Genomic DNA, 18048 nt, shown 5'->3' on the forward strand with positions numbered 1-18048 from the left:
GATGATCAAGTGTGAGAGAAAAATGAGGATGATGCTAAGGCCCGCTGGTCCTGATGATCGATGGAGATGGGGGGTAAGTAGGGTACAAGCTTGAGTTCCATAAGGTATGACCTTTGGGGATATATAGGAGGGATCATAAATTTTCTAACACCCAAGGTCAAAGGAAATAAGATTTGCTACTCCATTAAGGTCGAGTGCTAGTTTGATGGGTAGGAGGCACCTTGTTCTCAATCTGTCTAAAGTTGGTCCATCCACCACTTTGGTAATGTATGGTTTGAGGTCTAGACTAGCACCTCTGAATTGGTTTAAAGGATATTGGTTGGCCATGCTTGAGGGATTTGTCATGGGAATATTGGAGGTCTTAGTACTCTATGGTTTGAAGAGCTTTGAAGATCCATTGGTCTCTTTTTGTCTCAATTGAATGGAGCGACATGAAAGTGTAAGGTGATCCTCTTAGTGGCCATGTGATGCAGTGGGACATGCAAGAATCAAGATCCATGTTTGAACATCCCCTGAATGAAGAGGGCTAAGAATCTCTACTTGATGTTGAAATAAAGTTAAGAGTTAGCTTCCTAAGTCCCTATAAAGTAGTGTTAGTGTTCTTTGATGTCATAGTAGAAGGGGCATAAGAAAATGAGGTGCATCTTGGTATTTTACTCATATATGTGGCACATATGGTACATCCTATATGCCCAGGGAATATGGTGATCAATCTCCATCCAAATTCTATGAGAGCCAACATAGAGCTAACTAAGAGCGATCCTCAGTGAGTGGATCTAATGTCTACATGTATAGGGGGCAAACAATGATGCCATATTATAGCTCTTTAGAGGTAAGGTCCAACCTATAGATGCCTCTTTGATGGCATGATTCATTCCTTGTCCATTCAGTTTGAGATGGGTTAGCGTGTTAAGGGCCCCTCTTCCCGATGATCAAGGATGAGGGGGTGAGCAATGTACAAGCTCACTCTTGGAGTCATCGAGAACCATAAGCGTGATCTTGGTGGGAATGTAGGAGTGAGGGATCTTAAATTTCTTAACACCTAAGGTTAGAGGAAAGAAACTCCTGATAGGACTCACATTTCTCTATTGAAGTCGAGTGGTGGTTTGATGAGTAGTAGGCGCCTTATTTTGAATTTGTCTAGAGCTGATCCATTTGTCATTGTGGTAATGTGTGGTATTAGGTCTAAATTGACACCTCTAAATTAACCTCAAGGATATTCGTCAACCACCCTTGGGGGGTGTCAAGGGTGGATTCAAGGTCTCACTACTCTATGGTTTGAAGTGCTTAAGAAATTCATTGATCTCTTGTTGCCTTGATTCAATAAAGCAACATGAAAGTACGAGGTGATCCTCCTTATAGTCATGTGATGTGGAGGGACATGCAAGAATTGAGACATATGTTTGAACATATTTTAGATGAAGACGACTGAGCATCTCTACTTATGATGCCAAAAGAAAGTTAAGAGGGAGCTTCCTAAGTCCCTATAAAGGCAGTGTTAGTGTCCTTTAATCTCATAGTATAAGGGGCACATGAAAATGAGGTGCATCTTGGTCTCTAGCTTATATAGGTGGCACATATGGTAAATCCCATATGGCTAAGGAATATGGTGGTTATTCTCCACCCAAAGTCTATGAGAGCTAACACAAACTTAACCAAGAGGCATCTTAAGTGAGTGGCTATGGTGTCTACATGTATAGGGGAAGAATAACGATGCCATTTCATAGCTCTTTAAAGGTGAGGTCCAATCTATAGATTCCCTCTTTGATGGGTTGATTTATCCCTTGTCTACTTGGTAAGAGACAAGTTGATATGTTTAGTGATTGCTTGAAGGGGGAAGGCACTCTAGGGAAATGGTCATCGACTAGAGAAGATTATAGGCCTTTGTTATGGGGTAATTTGAGGCAAGATCCTATGATGAACATAGTGCAAGGTAGGGATGGATCTCTCCCCTTAGGAGTAGAGTCCCCAAAAGTTTAGAATATATGTAGGGAGGAGACTGGATGAAAAATGACCTCGAGGAAAAAGTGATGGGCTCCAAACTTTGCCTAAATGATGAGCAGGGAACTATACACTTGCATCATATGATGTGTTTGAGGAGCAGGGTTTGGACTCTCTCTCTTCAACTCTAATCAGTTTGTAGTAGGTTTTATCTCTAAATATTTGAACCATACAAGATTATGGGTATAATAGTTGCCTTTATGAGGTGGAGTTTTGATGAGACCCCAAAGAGGGTCATATATATATTCTTAGGATGATACCTAGATAGTCTTTACTTTGAAGCAGATAAAAAGCCATTTATGCCTAAGAGCTAATGCAAAGGTAGATATGTGAAATACAAAAAAAAAATCTTATGGTAATCGATGTTAAGAATGAAAGATTAAACTAGAGAAAAATAAAATAAAATATATATATATATATATATATATATATATATTTTTTTTTTTTTTATAAATCGAAATAGTTAAAGAGTGTAACTTCTATTATCTCAACAAATAAAAGTCGTTTTTTTTTTTAATATTTATTTTATAAATTAAAAATAAAAGTATATTTCAAATTTTTAATCAAAATTCAATAAATTAGATAGAATATATTACTTTAAAAATTATGAGAACGCTGAAATACTACACACCAATACAATAGAATACTCAAGATCAATATAACCATTCTAGATCCATCTTAATTATGGATCTATCATGCATCAAGAGTGATCAAATCTCTCGAGGTGCAAACCTCTTTAAATCTAGAGTTAAGATGGATTTAAATCTATGTATGATGTAAGTTTGAGCATGTTTGAGAAACTCTCAATTGCAATAATATTTTAATTTTTTTGAAAATAGTGAATAAACTTACATTTATACATGAGGATTTCCCTCGCAACTACTTATGATTTGCATGAAAACAATTTATAGAGCAAAGCAAAATTTAATTAAAAAAAAAAGCTAACAACACCAAAGAAAAAACTTTTGACAAGAATGTTCGCCTTAATTGTTGACACCGTAGGCTGGGAAAGTTACGCTAGGAGTGTGTCTGTGATTGTGGTTGTCCTTTTTCCTTTGGTTTTTGATACTAGTGGATGGTAGTTTGTCCATTGCACGTTTGTACTCTACGGGAGCTTGTTTCCCCTTGTGCGAGTTCTGGACCAATACATAATTCTCTATTACCCGAAGAAATCAATTCTACATTAATGGAAGTCTCATTGATATTATTGTTACCTACCCATTGACAATGTAAGTTTGAGCATGTTTGTCAAATTGTCCATTGCAATTTTTTTTTGTTGCAAATATTGAATAAACTTACATTTATACATGAGGATTTCCCTCACAACTACTTACAATTTGTATGAAATTAATCTATAAAATGAACCAAAATTTAATTTTGAAAAAAGCGAACAACACCAAGGAGATTTTTTTTGTTGAGAATGTCGGCCTTAATTGTCAGCACTACAGGTCGAAAAAAGTTATGTTAGGAGTGCATCTGCGATTGTGGTTGTCCCTATCCCTCAGTTTCAATGTCGTGATCTTACAAAGCATCGGGGAACACCCTCCCTTCTATGTTTTTGTTTAACATTATCTTTAGTGAATGGAGCACAATTTTGGAGGAGTGCGGTCCACTAGGAAAACATGCCTCTTTTTTGCTTGAGAAACTTTCAAACCTCCCAGCCATATCAATGGCAGTTTCTAGCATCGATGAGATTTTGCTTGTGGATGGTGGTTCATCCATTGCGGGTTTCTTCTTTGCAAGAGCTTGTTTCCCCTTATGCGCCACTAGGCAAACATGATTGTTTTTCGCTCGAGAAGCTTTCAAACTTCATAGGCATATCGATGGATATTTTTGGCCTAGTTGTTTGTCTACTATGAGCTTTTGTTTCACGAGAGCTTGTTTCCACTTCTGTGAGTCTTGGACCGATAAAAAAATCTCTATTACTTAAAGAAATCAATTCTACATTTATGAAAAAATCATTAGTATTATTTTTACCTACCCACTCTTTCGATTGAAAAAAGAAAATTCATTGGAATTTTATGCCTTTAAAAATGCTACATTAAAGAAGAATCCCATGGGAAAAATCATGACTTGTCAAAACCTGAAGTATAAAAACCACCAGTAATTTAACCGAATCAAAATGTTTTACATAATATAACATTACAACATCTCTTCCATACATTTTTTTTTTTTAATTATTTATTTATTTATTATTATTATTATTATTATTTTCCAAATAAAACTAGATTGAAAAGTGGCTTACATTGAGGAATTCAACCCTATGTGTGATTTACAACAAAAAGAGTTCATTGGAGCTAGCATTTCGTGGAGGGCAAAGGTTCTTGTTGCTCAATTAAGGACCAACTCACATTAACTTCGGTGTGAAATAGGATGGTGGAAAAGGCCTAAAGAAGCTTGGGAAGAACGGGTGTGTACATTTTGCATGTCTGGGGCTGTGGAATCGGGAAAATATTTCATTTTGGAACGTGATGCATTCAAAGACATCAGAGAAAGTTATGAGAACATGTTAGCATCAATTTCTTGGCATTGTCTTTATAGCGAGGGGATTGTTGAAAGGTTGGGTTAGCTCATCATCAATTTGAATTGGAAAAGGACTAAATTGCAAAGAGCAAAAAACAGGGAACTAATGGCCTCATAAACTATTTTTAGTCTTGTAAACTTTAAAATATCATTTCATTTTATTTCATAAGGTGTTGGCCATTATATATAATTACGCTTTTCTTTATTTTGGAGGTTTATATATTGCTCAAGGCTGCCTAGTTACCCAAAAAAATCTAATATTATATGTCATTATGCTTGCCTTTTTTTTTTTTTGAATCTAGGATAATCGGTGACTAGTGAGAGTTATCCTAAATACCCAGGATCAAATCTGACTAGCTGCCACTATAAACCTAGGCTACGTGTAACAACCTGCAAACCACACAATAGCAGGTAACTTATACCTCAACAAAAACCGAGACGTCCTCTATGAGTGCTTGCCTTATTACTTGAAACGAAAAACATTAGCGTAGGTGAGGAAGGAGAAATTATAATTCATGACGAGGCGCATAACTTCGTTCAAAGTCCACACAATCCCATTTCAGGTCAAACTAAACGATGATCGATTTTAAATTTTCGCTTTAATATTTTGGTGGTAACACACAACTCGCCTCAAACTCGAACACAATTCACGTGTGGCGAATAGGGAAGTCTTAAACCCTAAAAGCCCCATACATCTACGAAATGCCTCTATCTAGGTATCTGTATTGACAAAAGATACTTTGGGGCATGCATTAAGCGGAAGCACGACACCAAACAAAGGCGGGGTTTTTAACAGAACCCTGGAGAACAGGGGAAGGCCAAAATTGATCTCTAGAGTAGCACAGAGCATGGGAAGGAAAGGCTGCTGCATATTGTCATAATCGTATTCAACTTCTAGTTTATTATCACGCCCTAGAAAGCTCGCTCTGAAATGGTAAGCTGTGTTGTTTGAACTCGGAACCTTTGCTTCAATGGAGGTGAACACAATAACTAGTTTATAACATGCAAGTTGTATTTTTAACCATTGCGTTTCTCTATTAAGCTCAGAACATTAACTGTTACACTGCAGTGTACTGCTAAATGTTCAAAAGTTAGCTAAGCTGCTTAGCATTTTTCTGTGTGAAACTTCACGCAAGGAAGCTAACAGACCATTCGCTCGGACCTTTTATTTTGGTGTTAAAAGAGAGGTTCTAATATGTTTTGGCAATTTCTTACATATGCAACAAATGTTCAGAGCATAATGATGTATGTTCTGTAACCTGACAAGCTTGGAAGCATTCATAGGCGTCGATGCTAGCTACCAAGCCAGGATGTTCTGGGCTTCCCAGCCCATGATAAACTTAGCCCATGACATATTGTTTAGAATTAGACTACATTTCAAAAACTTATAGAGACGAGAAGCTACGGACTGACCAACAAAAGCAACAGATAAGATGTAAGATAAAGATAATTTTATTAAGATCTAATGGGGTGGATGATCGCAAAAAGTAGGTCAATGCGACTAGAATTTGTAATCAGTGTAATACATAGTGGTAGTGCAGAAGTAGCTCCTATACGTAGCCAACATCATCAGGGAAAGATCTAGTGGGATAAACCTAACGTGTTTGCCGAGACTGCTTTTCATCGATGAGATATTCTGAAGGTGCCTTGTATCTTGGACCTTTGTCGAAGTTAAGGCACCGACAGCACTTCGCTCTTTAGATTGCCATTCCATCTTGAAAGACCTCGCCCTTGGTAGCGGGCATCTTGCCATCCTGCTCTGTAAGTTTGGTACTCAGCTCACTCTCGATTAGAATCAGCGTATGCTTGTAGTTTTTCTCCGTTCGTGCCAATCAGCTCTAGAAATGAGCTAATGCTCGGATGTTCTATTGGCTTAGCTAGTCGGGAATCATTGAGGCGTTTCTTTTTGTTCCTGGATGGCGAGTTTCAAGAGAAGTTTCTATAGAGGACTTCCCGCTGTCTGCTGCCTTTCCAATAGTAATGGTCTGTAGACATTTTAAATGTGGAGGCCATCTGTTGCATGTGGTCAGGGTAATTCCTCTCTTGTGAATACAGTGTCAGTGGTGCCCCTAAGAACATTTGCGTTATGCGCTTCCTGCCCTGCTTCTCCCACGAGGACTTCGAACTGGATTGAACTCGTGGAGTCGGCTTGTCTGACTGTTTTGATGCTTAAATCGGTCCAACTGGTGGCACAGAACTGGAAAACCCTGGTTCAGTATTGAACTTGTCAGTTACGCACAATGCAACCAAAGACCTTCTGAACACAATATTCTAATTTTTTATTTATTTATGAGTCGGGCAGCCTAATATTCAACTCTAGGGCCTTACTAATGTCATTTAATTAAAGCTAATGTTAAATTCAATTAATTTTTCTACTAAATTTTTAACATTACCTTTAATTGTTTCAAGATGTTTGAGAGTGCTTCCATCCTCATTGGTTTTCATATAGAGGAAATAAAATCTTAGATCCCACTCAAAATCCCACAGACTTAATAATTTTTAGGATTTTAAGATTGGAGGATGGCAAGTTTCCATTGGATTTTGTCATGTACGAGGGTATGGAACTAGCATCTTATCAGGAACAACAATCCCTTTATGTACCTCTTTGTCAGTGGCTTTGACAATTGAACTCCTCTGTCATGACCCTAGTAAAAATATATCCATCACTTTAACGAAATCTCGATTTGACATGTTAAGCTTTTTTTATCTTATTTTAAAGCTTAAAGGGTGATATTAATGACGAGGATCCAAATATAGGTAATGGTTTTGATGATATGTAGGTATTTGTTGTAGCATGACCTTATTCTTTTTTTGATGCTAGAGGCCATCTAGAGCCTATTTGTTGATGTATTTTTGGTTTAGAGATGGATTGCCCTCGATGCTATTTTGGTTACATGTACCCTTGTTATATATATATGAGAAACATTGCACATATGTGTATAATGGTTTGGATCCATATGGATGCATGCGCGCGCCCCCCCACACACACACACACACATATATTTCAAAATTGAATACTTATGTATTTTTTGATTGATCGGTTTTTTGGTCTATTTTTTATTTTTTTTGTTTTAGTTTAGTTCTTGGTTTTGGGGTTGATCAGTTCAATGACTGGTTTGATTTTAATAACATTTCTTTGTACCCATGAGGGTTGCTCAAGTGAGTGTTCCATTGGGCAAAGGGAGAGGGAGTAAATAAAAAAATGCAGGACTCTTTGCTAGCATAAGATATAGAGTTGAAAACTAGAGGCAAGCCATAGGGAAAGGGTGGGATTGATAATCGGCGATTACAAAGAAGCAAGGTTTGCACTATGAGGATGTCAACACTATATAGGTCACTTGGTTAGCCTAGTCAACATGTGTACATGTGCCCAACACCTAGGTACACATTTTGGGTGGGGACTCCATACTAAGGACATCGAGTGTTGCCCATAAGAACTTATTACATTGGGAACTTTCGAGTATACCAATGGGTATGAAAAAGTACCCAAAATTTGTGTCCTATGCTTGGGGTATGTGTAGAGGTACCTTGTGCCCTTGAGGCATTATCTCATGACAACTTCGTACTTGTGCTATTGGAATTGGACTGGAATAGATGGAATCGCTCGGTTCTGTTGATGTGAGTATTTTCGGAAGGTCTTTGACATCGACTTGGTTTCTTAGTATGTGAAAGACACTATTTGCCTCTTCTTCTGTTTTATGTCTTCTTTTGTAAGTCTAACTTAGGAAAAATACAATAATTAAAGCAAATTAATTATTGTGGACAATTGAGTTATTTTCTAAGGATAAATAATTTCATTATTTAAGTGACTTGGAAATAATCTCAATTGTTGATCTCCAAGATGGTTCTAGAAGGGAGATTGGGGTTAGGGATTTGGACTCAATGAAGATTATAGATGGAGCCTAGCGAGGAGGTGAAGATACAAGATGAAGAGCATAGTTGTGTGACCGCGTCATCATTCAGAGAGCGATTTCCTCTATAGTGTGAGTGTCTTAGTGACCAATGTGCAGGGAAGGAGTAATGCGAGTGGGTTCGTACGAATCTAGGGAGGTTGAGTAGGAGGAGATTGCAAGGTCATGTTGCCAGAGGGAGATCAAGTTTATTTGGAGGATGCCAAGTTACTGGGGTGCTGGGGAATTTTCTTGTGTGCATTAGTGATAGGGTGCAGATCGAGTTACTGGAGGGCACATATCTAATTGCTAGATGCCGAGTTCTTTAGGCCAATTTCATCCGGGGCAGTTTTACGTCGAATTCATTTTGAGGTAGCCCTAGTTGTAGGTTCCAGTTTTGTATTTTTCCTTAAATTTCTGTGGGTCAAAAAACTAATGAAATGACGGAGAATTGATTGTGGGTTAATTAATTTTACAATGTGTGATTGATCTCTTTGGTTTATTTTCACTACATATTTTTAATTCTAGAAGTTAGAAATACAGTGATTTTATTTATTTTATTTTTCGGCAAATCAATGTTTATGTGGGTAAATAAATAAATTGTTGGGGATAAATTAATTTGTTGTGCTAAAATAAATATGGCCATATTAGAAATTTAACATGGTATCAGAGCAATCTAGAAAACTCCAAAGGAGAGATTTGAGATCATTAGGGTTAGCAATAACATAATTATTTCATTAAATTTTGCAGCTGGGTTTTGTGGTCGCAGTTGGTTTGTGGAGATGGCATCATTGTTCAGTTTGAGATATGAAGACAGGTTGGATGGGGTATCAAATTACAGCCCTTAGAAGGAGCGAATTACCTAGATTTTGAAGTTGAATGGTCTTTGGGATTTAATGAGTAGAGATGTGCAAGTTCCTTTAGATTTGAATCCTGCAACTTAGCATAGGCGAAGGATATGAAAGCGAGTTGCATAATTTGGATGTGTGAGGGATCATATAATCCTCCACATTTTAGGGAAAGACACTGGAAGACTAATGTGGTTGGGGATGTGATTGGTCTTTATCAGATTACAAACGAGAATAAGAAAATGGTGCTGAAAGAGAAGTTGAACAATATTAAAATGAATAGATCTGAGACCTTGGCATCTTATCTCACGAGAGTCCAGCAGGCTCGTGATGAGCTTGCAGCTGTTGAGAAAATCGTGCATGATTCAGAGATGGTCAAAGTTGCTATGAAGGGGTGCGCGAAGTAGTGACCCACTTTTGTGGATGGGATTCTTGCTTGTCAACAACCTCTTGATTAGAGCCGATTATGGGATGACTTTACCCAAAAGGAGATCTGGGAAAATTCCTTGACCGAGGGACAACGAAAGGGCGGTGAGGAGAAAGATGAAGTTTCTCTTGCTACACAAGTGAAAAAGGGGAAAAGTGAAGGCCAAGTAGAACCAGGGTGGAGGAGCATCTTCATAGAACAAGAAGGAAGAGGACATGAGCAAAGTTAAATGCTTTGCTGATAAGTTAAATGCTTTGTCATAAGTTCGAGCATTTTGCCAATTAGTGTTAAACAAAAAGAAGGGCAAGGGTAAGACTGCTACAACAACTACTGTGCAGACGAAGGAGATGGTGGAGAAGTTCGATAAAAAATTTGCTCTAGTATCTTGCCTTTCTGGAATAATCACGAAAGGTGTTTGGTTCATGTATAGTGGAGCATCTCATCATAGGATGGGATCTCAGGATCTCTTCACTAGCATGACCGGGTGGCCTAGAGATGTAAATGTGGAGCTTGGTGACAAGGCCTAGTATGTAGTCGAGGATACTGGGAGTATGGAGTTCTAGATGGACTTAGGAGGCATCATGGAGGTGAATGAGGTGTTATATGTACGGGGATTGGAGAAGAATCTCCTTTTAGTTTCGACAATGAAAGACAAAGTATTGGAGGTCAACTTTACAGGAGGTGAAGTGGTTGTTGGGTCGAAGGAGACTGATTTCAATAAGTAGTGAGTGATCGGTAAAAGGGAGAGAGATCTCTATAAGTTGTGAGGGCAACTAGAACGAGATTTGGCATAGGAGGATGGGACACCTACACTACAAAGCTCTTTTGATGGTGCAAAGGATGGTTACTGGTTTTCCAAAGATCCAAGTGGAGCTTGACAAAGTGTGTAAAGGGTGTGTGCTTGGCAAGCAAATCGAGATTGCATATCCTTACAGTGAGACCAGGTCAAAGGGCGTGTTATACTTGGTGCATTCTAATATTTGTGGTCCTGTGTCTGTGATGTTGATCACAAGGTCCTCATATTTTGTGATGTTCATATATGATTATTCCAAGAAGACTTGGATCTACTTCTTGAAGACCAAGGATGAGGTCATTTATCGGTTTGAGGAATTCAAGGCTTTTGTGGAGAACCAGACAAGGAGGAAGATTAAGGTGCTGAGATCAGATAATGGGGGCGAATATACCTAAACGAGTACCGGGACTTTTGTAGTGAAGTAGAAATCAAGAAGGAGCTCACAGTGGCTTACAACCCTCAACAAAATGGCGGTGGCAAGAGGAAAAATAGGACCATCATGGAGGTTGTGAGGGCAGTGATTTGTGATTAGGAGTTGCCTATGTTTTTGTCGGCGGAGGCTTGCAATACAACTGTGTACGTGCAAAATAGGAGTCTTCATAGAGTGTTGGAGGACATGAATCTTGAGGAGTTGTTTACGAGAGTGAAACCGAATGTGAGTCATTTTCACATATTCGGTAGTCCAGTTTATGTCCACGTGCCTACAAAGAAGATGACTAAGCTGGAGCCCTTATCTAAGAGGGGCACACTTGTTGGCTATAATGAGGTCTCAAAGGTCTACCAAGTCGACATTCCAAGACAGGGAAAGGTGATCTTGTGTTGGGATGTTAGGTTTGATGAGGACAGGACACTTAGGAGATCTCATGCGAGGGAGTCAACAGTGGTAGAGGAGCTGGAGCGAGAAGCTCCTAAGGCTGAGTAGGGAGCAGTAGCACTAGTAGGGACACAACTAGTAGATTCAGAGGATGAGTTGGATATTCCTTCAAGCTCTACTAGGAGAAGGCCAAGATGGGTTGAGTAGACATTGAAATATGTTGAGGAGCATGTGGATGCTTCTAGTAGATCTTTCAGGTAGAGCATACCACCGACTAGATTTTCTAGTTATTTGGCACTGTCGAGCACCTTCAACAAGTCTGAGCCTTCCATTATTAAGGAGGCTATAGGTGAGCAAGTTTGAGAGTTGCCATGATAGAGGAGTATAGCTCCATCATGAGCAATGATGTTTGGGATATAGTGTCGAGACTAGAGGGGAAGTCTGTGGTCACTTCTCGATGGATCTACAAGATCAAACATGCAACTGATGGCAGTATCAAGAAGTATAAAGCGAGGTTCATGGCGAGAGGGTTCTCCTAGAAGGAGGGAGTGGATTACGAGGAGACATTCGCACCCATCGTTAGATATGCATCTATTCAAGTAGTTATGTCCATTACTTCAGAGATGGGGTTGGGTGCATCAGATGGATGTGAAGATTGCTTTCCTCAATTGAGTGATTGAGGAGGAGGTGTATATTGAGAATCCCCAGGGTTTTGAGGTATATGGGAGAGATCTTGATGTCTGTAGGTTGAAGAAGGCCCTTTATGGGTTGAAGTAGGCTACGCATGGTATGTCAAGATTGATGGACATCTTCTTTGTTTGGGCCTCACCAAGAGTGAGGCAAATCCCAACTTGTACTTTGTACTCATTGAGGGTGAACCACTCATCTGGTATTATATGTGGACGATCTCTTCTTGACGGGATTAGAGAAGCTCATAGGGTTGTAAGGAGGATCTTGCTTCAGAATTCGACATGAAAGACGTTGTCTTGATGCATTACTTTTTGGGATTGGAGGTGTAGCAACAACCAGGAGAGATTTTCCTTCGGCAAGGCAAGTATGCAGTAGAGATCTTGAGTAGATTCAAGATGGAGGATTGCAAGCCTATGTCTACACCGATGATCACTAACTTGAAGGAGTTGAGTGCTTCCGAGGGTGAATCAGTGGATCCCACATTGTATAGGCAACTGATAGGTTCTTTGTTGTATTTGGTCAGCACTAGGCCGGAAATATGTTTCACTGTGAACACACTCAGCCAGTTCATGGTGGAGCTGAGATAGGTTCATTGGGTAGCAGTGAAGCATGTGCTAAGATACCTGTGTGGGATAGTAGAATTTGAACTGAGATATGTTTGAGCTGGAGGAGTGGAGTTGCACGGGTACACAAATTTTGATTGGGTAGGGAGTGTGGTGTATAGGAAGTCCACATCTGGATGTTGTTTAAGCTTGAGATCAACCATTATCTCATGGTTCAACTAGAAGCAACAATCAATGGCACTTAGTTCAACAATGGTAGAGTACATGTCAACGAGTATGGCGAGTTGTGAGGCATTTTGGCTTCCCAAGATGCGTGCGAGACTATTTGATCTGTAGATGGGGCCAACAGTGATCCATTGTGATAATTAGAGTTGCATTAAGCTCTCTGAGAATCCTATGTTTCATGATCGATCCAAGCATATTGAGAATTTGAAATAAAATATCACTTCATTAGAGACAAGGTCTAGAGCGATGGTATGAGATTGCAATACATTCCTACAGAGGAGTAGGTGGCAAATGTTGTCACGAAGCCTCTAGTGAAGGGAAAGTTTGTGAAGTACTGAGATAAACTAGGGGTAGTGGATAATTCCTTCCTTACTAGGTGGGAGTGTTGATGTGAGTAGCTTCAAAAGGTCTTCTACATCGGCTTGGTGTCTTAGCATATGGAAGACATTTTCACCTCTTCTAGTGATTTATGTCTTCTTTCCTAAGTCTAACTTAGGAAAAATACAATAATTAAAGTAAATTAATTATTGTGGACTTTTGTGTCATTTTTTAAGGATAATAATTTAATTATTTAGGTGACTTGAAAATAATTTCAATTGTTGATCTCCAAGATGGCTATAGCAAGGAGATTGGGGTTAGGGATTTGGACTCAATGAAGATTATAAAGGGAGCCTAGTGAGGAGGTGAAGATATAATAGTAAGAGCACAATTGTGTGGGCGAGTCATCATTCAGAAAGAGTGATTTTCTTTGTAGTGCTTGTGTCTAAGTGACCAGTGTGCAAAGAAGGAGAAGTGCGAGTGGGTTCGTGCGAATCTAGGGAAGTTGAGTAGGAGGAGGTTGTAAGGTCGAGTTGCTAGAGGGAGATCAAGTTTGTCTAGAGGAGGCAGAGTTGCTAGAGTGTTGGGGTTTTTCTAGTGTGCATTAGTGGCAGGGCGCAAATCAAGTCACTGGAGGGTGCAAATTTGATTTTCGGAGGTCGAGTTCTTTAGGCCAATTTCATCTGGGGTCAGATTTCCTTGAGGTCAATTTACCTAGGCTGAATTCATTCTGAGGGAGTTGAGTGGCAAGTTCCTGATTTGTATTTTTGTAGGTCTAAAAACCCAAATTTTTCAGATAATGAAATGACATAATTATTTTGCAATGTGTGATTGATCTCTCTAGTTTTTTCCCGCTTCATATTTTTATTTCTAGAAGTTAGAAATGCTGGTGATTTTATTTTTTGGCAAATCAATGTTTATGTGCGTAAATCAATAAATTGTTGGGGATAAATTAATTTGCTGTGAGAAAATAAATCTGGTTGGTATTAGAAATTTAAATGGTCCAATTGTTTCGATGCCTAAAGCGGTTCAACTGATGGCACATAGCCAGAAAAGTTGAAAACACTAGTTTGGTACTGAATTGGTTAGTTTTGTACAATGCAACCAAGGACCCTTCGAACAAAATTAAAAAAATAGCAATTTATGAGTGGGGCAGCTTGATATTCAACTCCAGGGCCCCACTAATTCTATGTGAATAATGGTAATGTTGAATTCTTAATGCAACCTTTTACTTAAAGTTTTAACCTTATCATTAATTGTCTCAAGATGTTTGAGAGTGGTTCCAATCTCAATGGAATTCATATGGAGAAAGTGGAATTTTAGATCCCACTCAAAATTCGATAATAGGTTTTAGGACTGGGGGGGGGGGGGTTTGCAACATTTCCATTGGATTATGTTTTGTATGAGTGTATGGAACTAGCATTTAATCAATAGTACTAAGCCCTCTATGTACTTTACTGTTAGTGGCATAGATTGTTGAACTCCTTTGTTGTGACCCTAGTAAGGATTTACCCATCATTCAAACAAAATCTCAATTTTACATGTTAAGCTTTTTCTATCTTATTTTAATGCTTAAAGGGTGATATTAATGATAGGGGTCCTAATATAGGTAATTATTTTGATGATATGTAGATATTTGGTGTAGCATGACTTTTTTTTTTGTTAATGCTAGAGGCCATCTAGAGCCTCTTTGTTGATGTATTTTTGGTTTAGAGATGGATTGCATATATATATATGGATGATAAACTTTTCATATTTGTGTATAATGGTTTGGATTTATATGGATGGATGCGCATGAATATATGTTTTTTTCAAAAATTTGAATATTTATGTATTTTTTGGTCGACTGATTTTTCGTTCTGGTTGTGGTCCAGTTTCCGGTTTTTGGGTTGATTGGTTCGATGACTAGTTTGGTTCTGATAACATTGCTTTGCACCCATGGGAGTTGCTTAAGTGAGTATTCCATTGGACATAGAGAGAGGGACTGAATAAAAAATGCAGGACTCTTTGCTAGAATAAGTTATAGAGCTGAAGATTAGAGGCAACACGATTGGAAAGTGTGGGATTGATAATTGTTGATTCTAAAGAAGCAAAAATTGCAATATGAGGATGCCAACACTTTGTAAGTCACTTGGTTAGTCTAGTGTAACATGTGTACATGTAACCAACACCTAGGTACACATTTTAGATGGGGAGTCATAGTAAGGACATCGAGTATTGCCCATAAGAATCCATTAGGTCGGGTAATTTAGAGTATGCCAATGGGTATGACAAAATACCCAAAATTTGCATCCCATGCTTTTGGGTATGTGTAGAGGTACCTTGTGCCCTTGAGGGAATTTGCAAAAGTACCCACCCATGGTACCCGTTTTAGAGGATTAAAAATAAAATTCTCTAAACCCAATTTCTAGTTTTGGTTTGTCATTTTGTTTTTGTTGGGTAGTTGTTTGTTGTTGGACAATGGTTTGGTCGCTGAAAACTCATAACAATAGCGGATTTGTAGTGTCTTTCCTTTGATTTCGACATTAAGCAATGATTGGTATGTATCAAGTATGTATTATTAATAGTTTTTAAAACAAATATTAATATATTTTTAATAATTATATATTTGGGGTATGGTCCCCTATGTCATACCCCGATGCGCCTTGTTGCCCCATGAATATTTTTTTGGGGAGGTCTCTTGACATATTGGATATGCATCCCAATTTATCCACATCACACTAGAAACTTGGTGTAACCGTGTAACATAGGGGGTGCTTGAGGTTCGCTGCAAGATTTGACACAAATGGGCTTTGATTTTGAAGGATCATGATAAGTAATGTGGCAACTCATGTTTAATAAGCTTTCATAGATGTTAGATTAAATGTGTGGGGGTGAAACATAGGGACTTTGAAAAAATATAACTTTTGGAATATGATTATCCAACTAGGCAATGGGAGCCTTCATATCCTCTTTGGCTTTGATACTTGGAGAACCTATATCTTTTTTAAATGTGGTTAACCTAGTTGAAATTTGGATTGGTAGCTCTAATTTGAATGCTATGATTCCCACTAAATGAAGCGATGTATCGTTGCCATTAAATGCAACTCTACATCACCTCTTCCACAAAAAGGAGATGCTAATTAATCTTATGTTGTTACATATGCTTCTACTTGCTTGCTTTATTGATGGGACTCCACAATGATACATCATGCAATACTATGACATTGCCTTCCCAAACACCTTCATTGAATAAGAAGAAATATCCAAAATTTTGTACTCAAATAAGTGGGAATATTTCATTGATCAATACTTGCTTTATTGATGGGACTCCACAATGGTCCATCATGCAATACTATGACATTGCCTTCCCAAACACCTTCATTGAATAAGAAGAAATCTCCAAAATTTTGTACTCAAATAAGTGGGAATATTTCATTGATCAATACCAGAAGAATGATGATACGAAAGATTGGGGAAACCTCTTTTAATATGAAAAGTTATAGAACTAACATAGTTATAAGTCATTTATGTAAGCAACTAACAATTGTTAACTAACTTATGGCCTAGTGGGTTTCAATTGCCCTTACTCTAGTTACTTAATGGTCCAAACATTAGTTTAAGGAGCTTATCACAAAATAACTCTTGCAAAAATCAAATTTAGTCTAGATTCTTGGCACATAAAATGCTTTCCACCATAATCAAGCTATGTTTCAAAGATACCTATAAACCTATTACTAATAACTTATGAATCACTTATTTGTAAGTGGGTTTGATTAGACAAAAATGGCCTTTGTTAAATGTATTGGGCCATTAATAGCGTATGGAACCCAATAAATAACAAATACAATGAGTATGTGCATTGTACCCATAGGTCTTCTAGTCACAAGTCGTGTCAAGGACACAACATGCCCTTCCTTCTTAAAATGCCTTGATCATAGGCCTGTTGCCACACAATCTAGCAGGGGTCCTAGGAGGGGTACCTAAGGAACAACTACTAGACTAAATGACAACAATGGGACAAAGACCCACTGTCACCTCAATTAGTGTCCCCGACTCTTTACGAACTTTCACCGATGGGAGGAGTCCCAGTATAAGGGAAAACACTCAAATGATAGGACCATTGGCAAGGTATAAGGTGATTTCCAAAGCCCATTCAAAGGAGAGACTTAGATAATGGCTTAGCTACTTCAAAGGCAAGATGATGGCTCTCCAAGAAAGGCATATGAGGGGGCCTAGACCTAGGAGGAAAGGATACTAGATACAAGTGATACTCCTAAATCAAAGGCTTCCTAAGGAAATGGGAAAGACCTCTCTTAGGGTTATGTAGGATAAGAACCATATAAAGGTTTGGGACCACAAGAGAGACCTAGGAGAATCCAAGCGAGGCCTAGGGTTTGCAAAATTACAAGAGGAATGATCTTCAATGAGATACCTAGGTCAAGCAAGGATGAGAGAGGTCAAAGAATGATTAACTTTCATAGAGTTTTCAAGAGCAAATGACCTTTGGAATGCCACTAACAAAAGAAGCTTAGGGGTAAAATCGATGTTGGAATTAGGGCTTAGGATTTCTCCTAAACTAGCCACAGGAATTGCCTCAAATTTGGAGGGCAAGTAGAGGACTCACCAACGTAGTTGCCTACCAACTCGCTCTTAAAAACACACCTCCTAAAGCAATTTGCACTATGCCCTATGTGACCTTCTAGGGTTAGGGCAGAAAAATTGAAAAGAGAGAAAGGGAGAATATTTTAGGGTTGATCAACTAGGATTAGGACCAATGCCTAGACAATTGGGAGAAATGGAGTCAAGATTAGCTTTGATGAAAGAACTTCACTTTATCAAGGATACCTAAGTGGCTTTCACTAACCATAAGAGGCAACAACACAACTACAAGAGGTATTTACACTTTGTTTTGGCAAAGGTTGATGAAGTTTCAAGGTTGCGTGGATAAGGCAAGCCTCTAGGAACATTCATTCG

General features: G+C 38.5%; 1 protein-coding gene across 1 annotated transcript in view; it reads left to right on the plus strand.

The window, feature by feature from the left end:
* Positions 1-5160: 5160 nt before the first annotated feature.
* The window catches only part of LOC149158833 (nucleolar protein 56-like), a 78670-nt gene continuing 65782 nt past the window's right edge, over positions 5161-18048 (plus strand). Inside the window, exon 1 of the mRNA XM_089436330.1 lies at positions 5161-5458. Coding sequence (XP_089292456.1) covers positions 5456-5458 — 3 coding nt within the window. The 5' untranslated portion in view covers positions 5161-5455. The remainder of the gene's footprint in view (positions 5459-18048) is intronic.

Source organism: Pinus tabuliformis, chromosome 5_2 (assembly GCF_031772625.1).
Source record: "Pinus tabuliformis cultivar Carrire ecotype Pingquan chromosome 5_2, CPIR1, whole genome shotgun sequence".
Classification (NCBI taxonomy): domain Eukaryota; kingdom Viridiplantae; phylum Streptophyta; class Pinopsida; order Pinales; family Pinaceae; genus Pinus; species Pinus tabuliformis.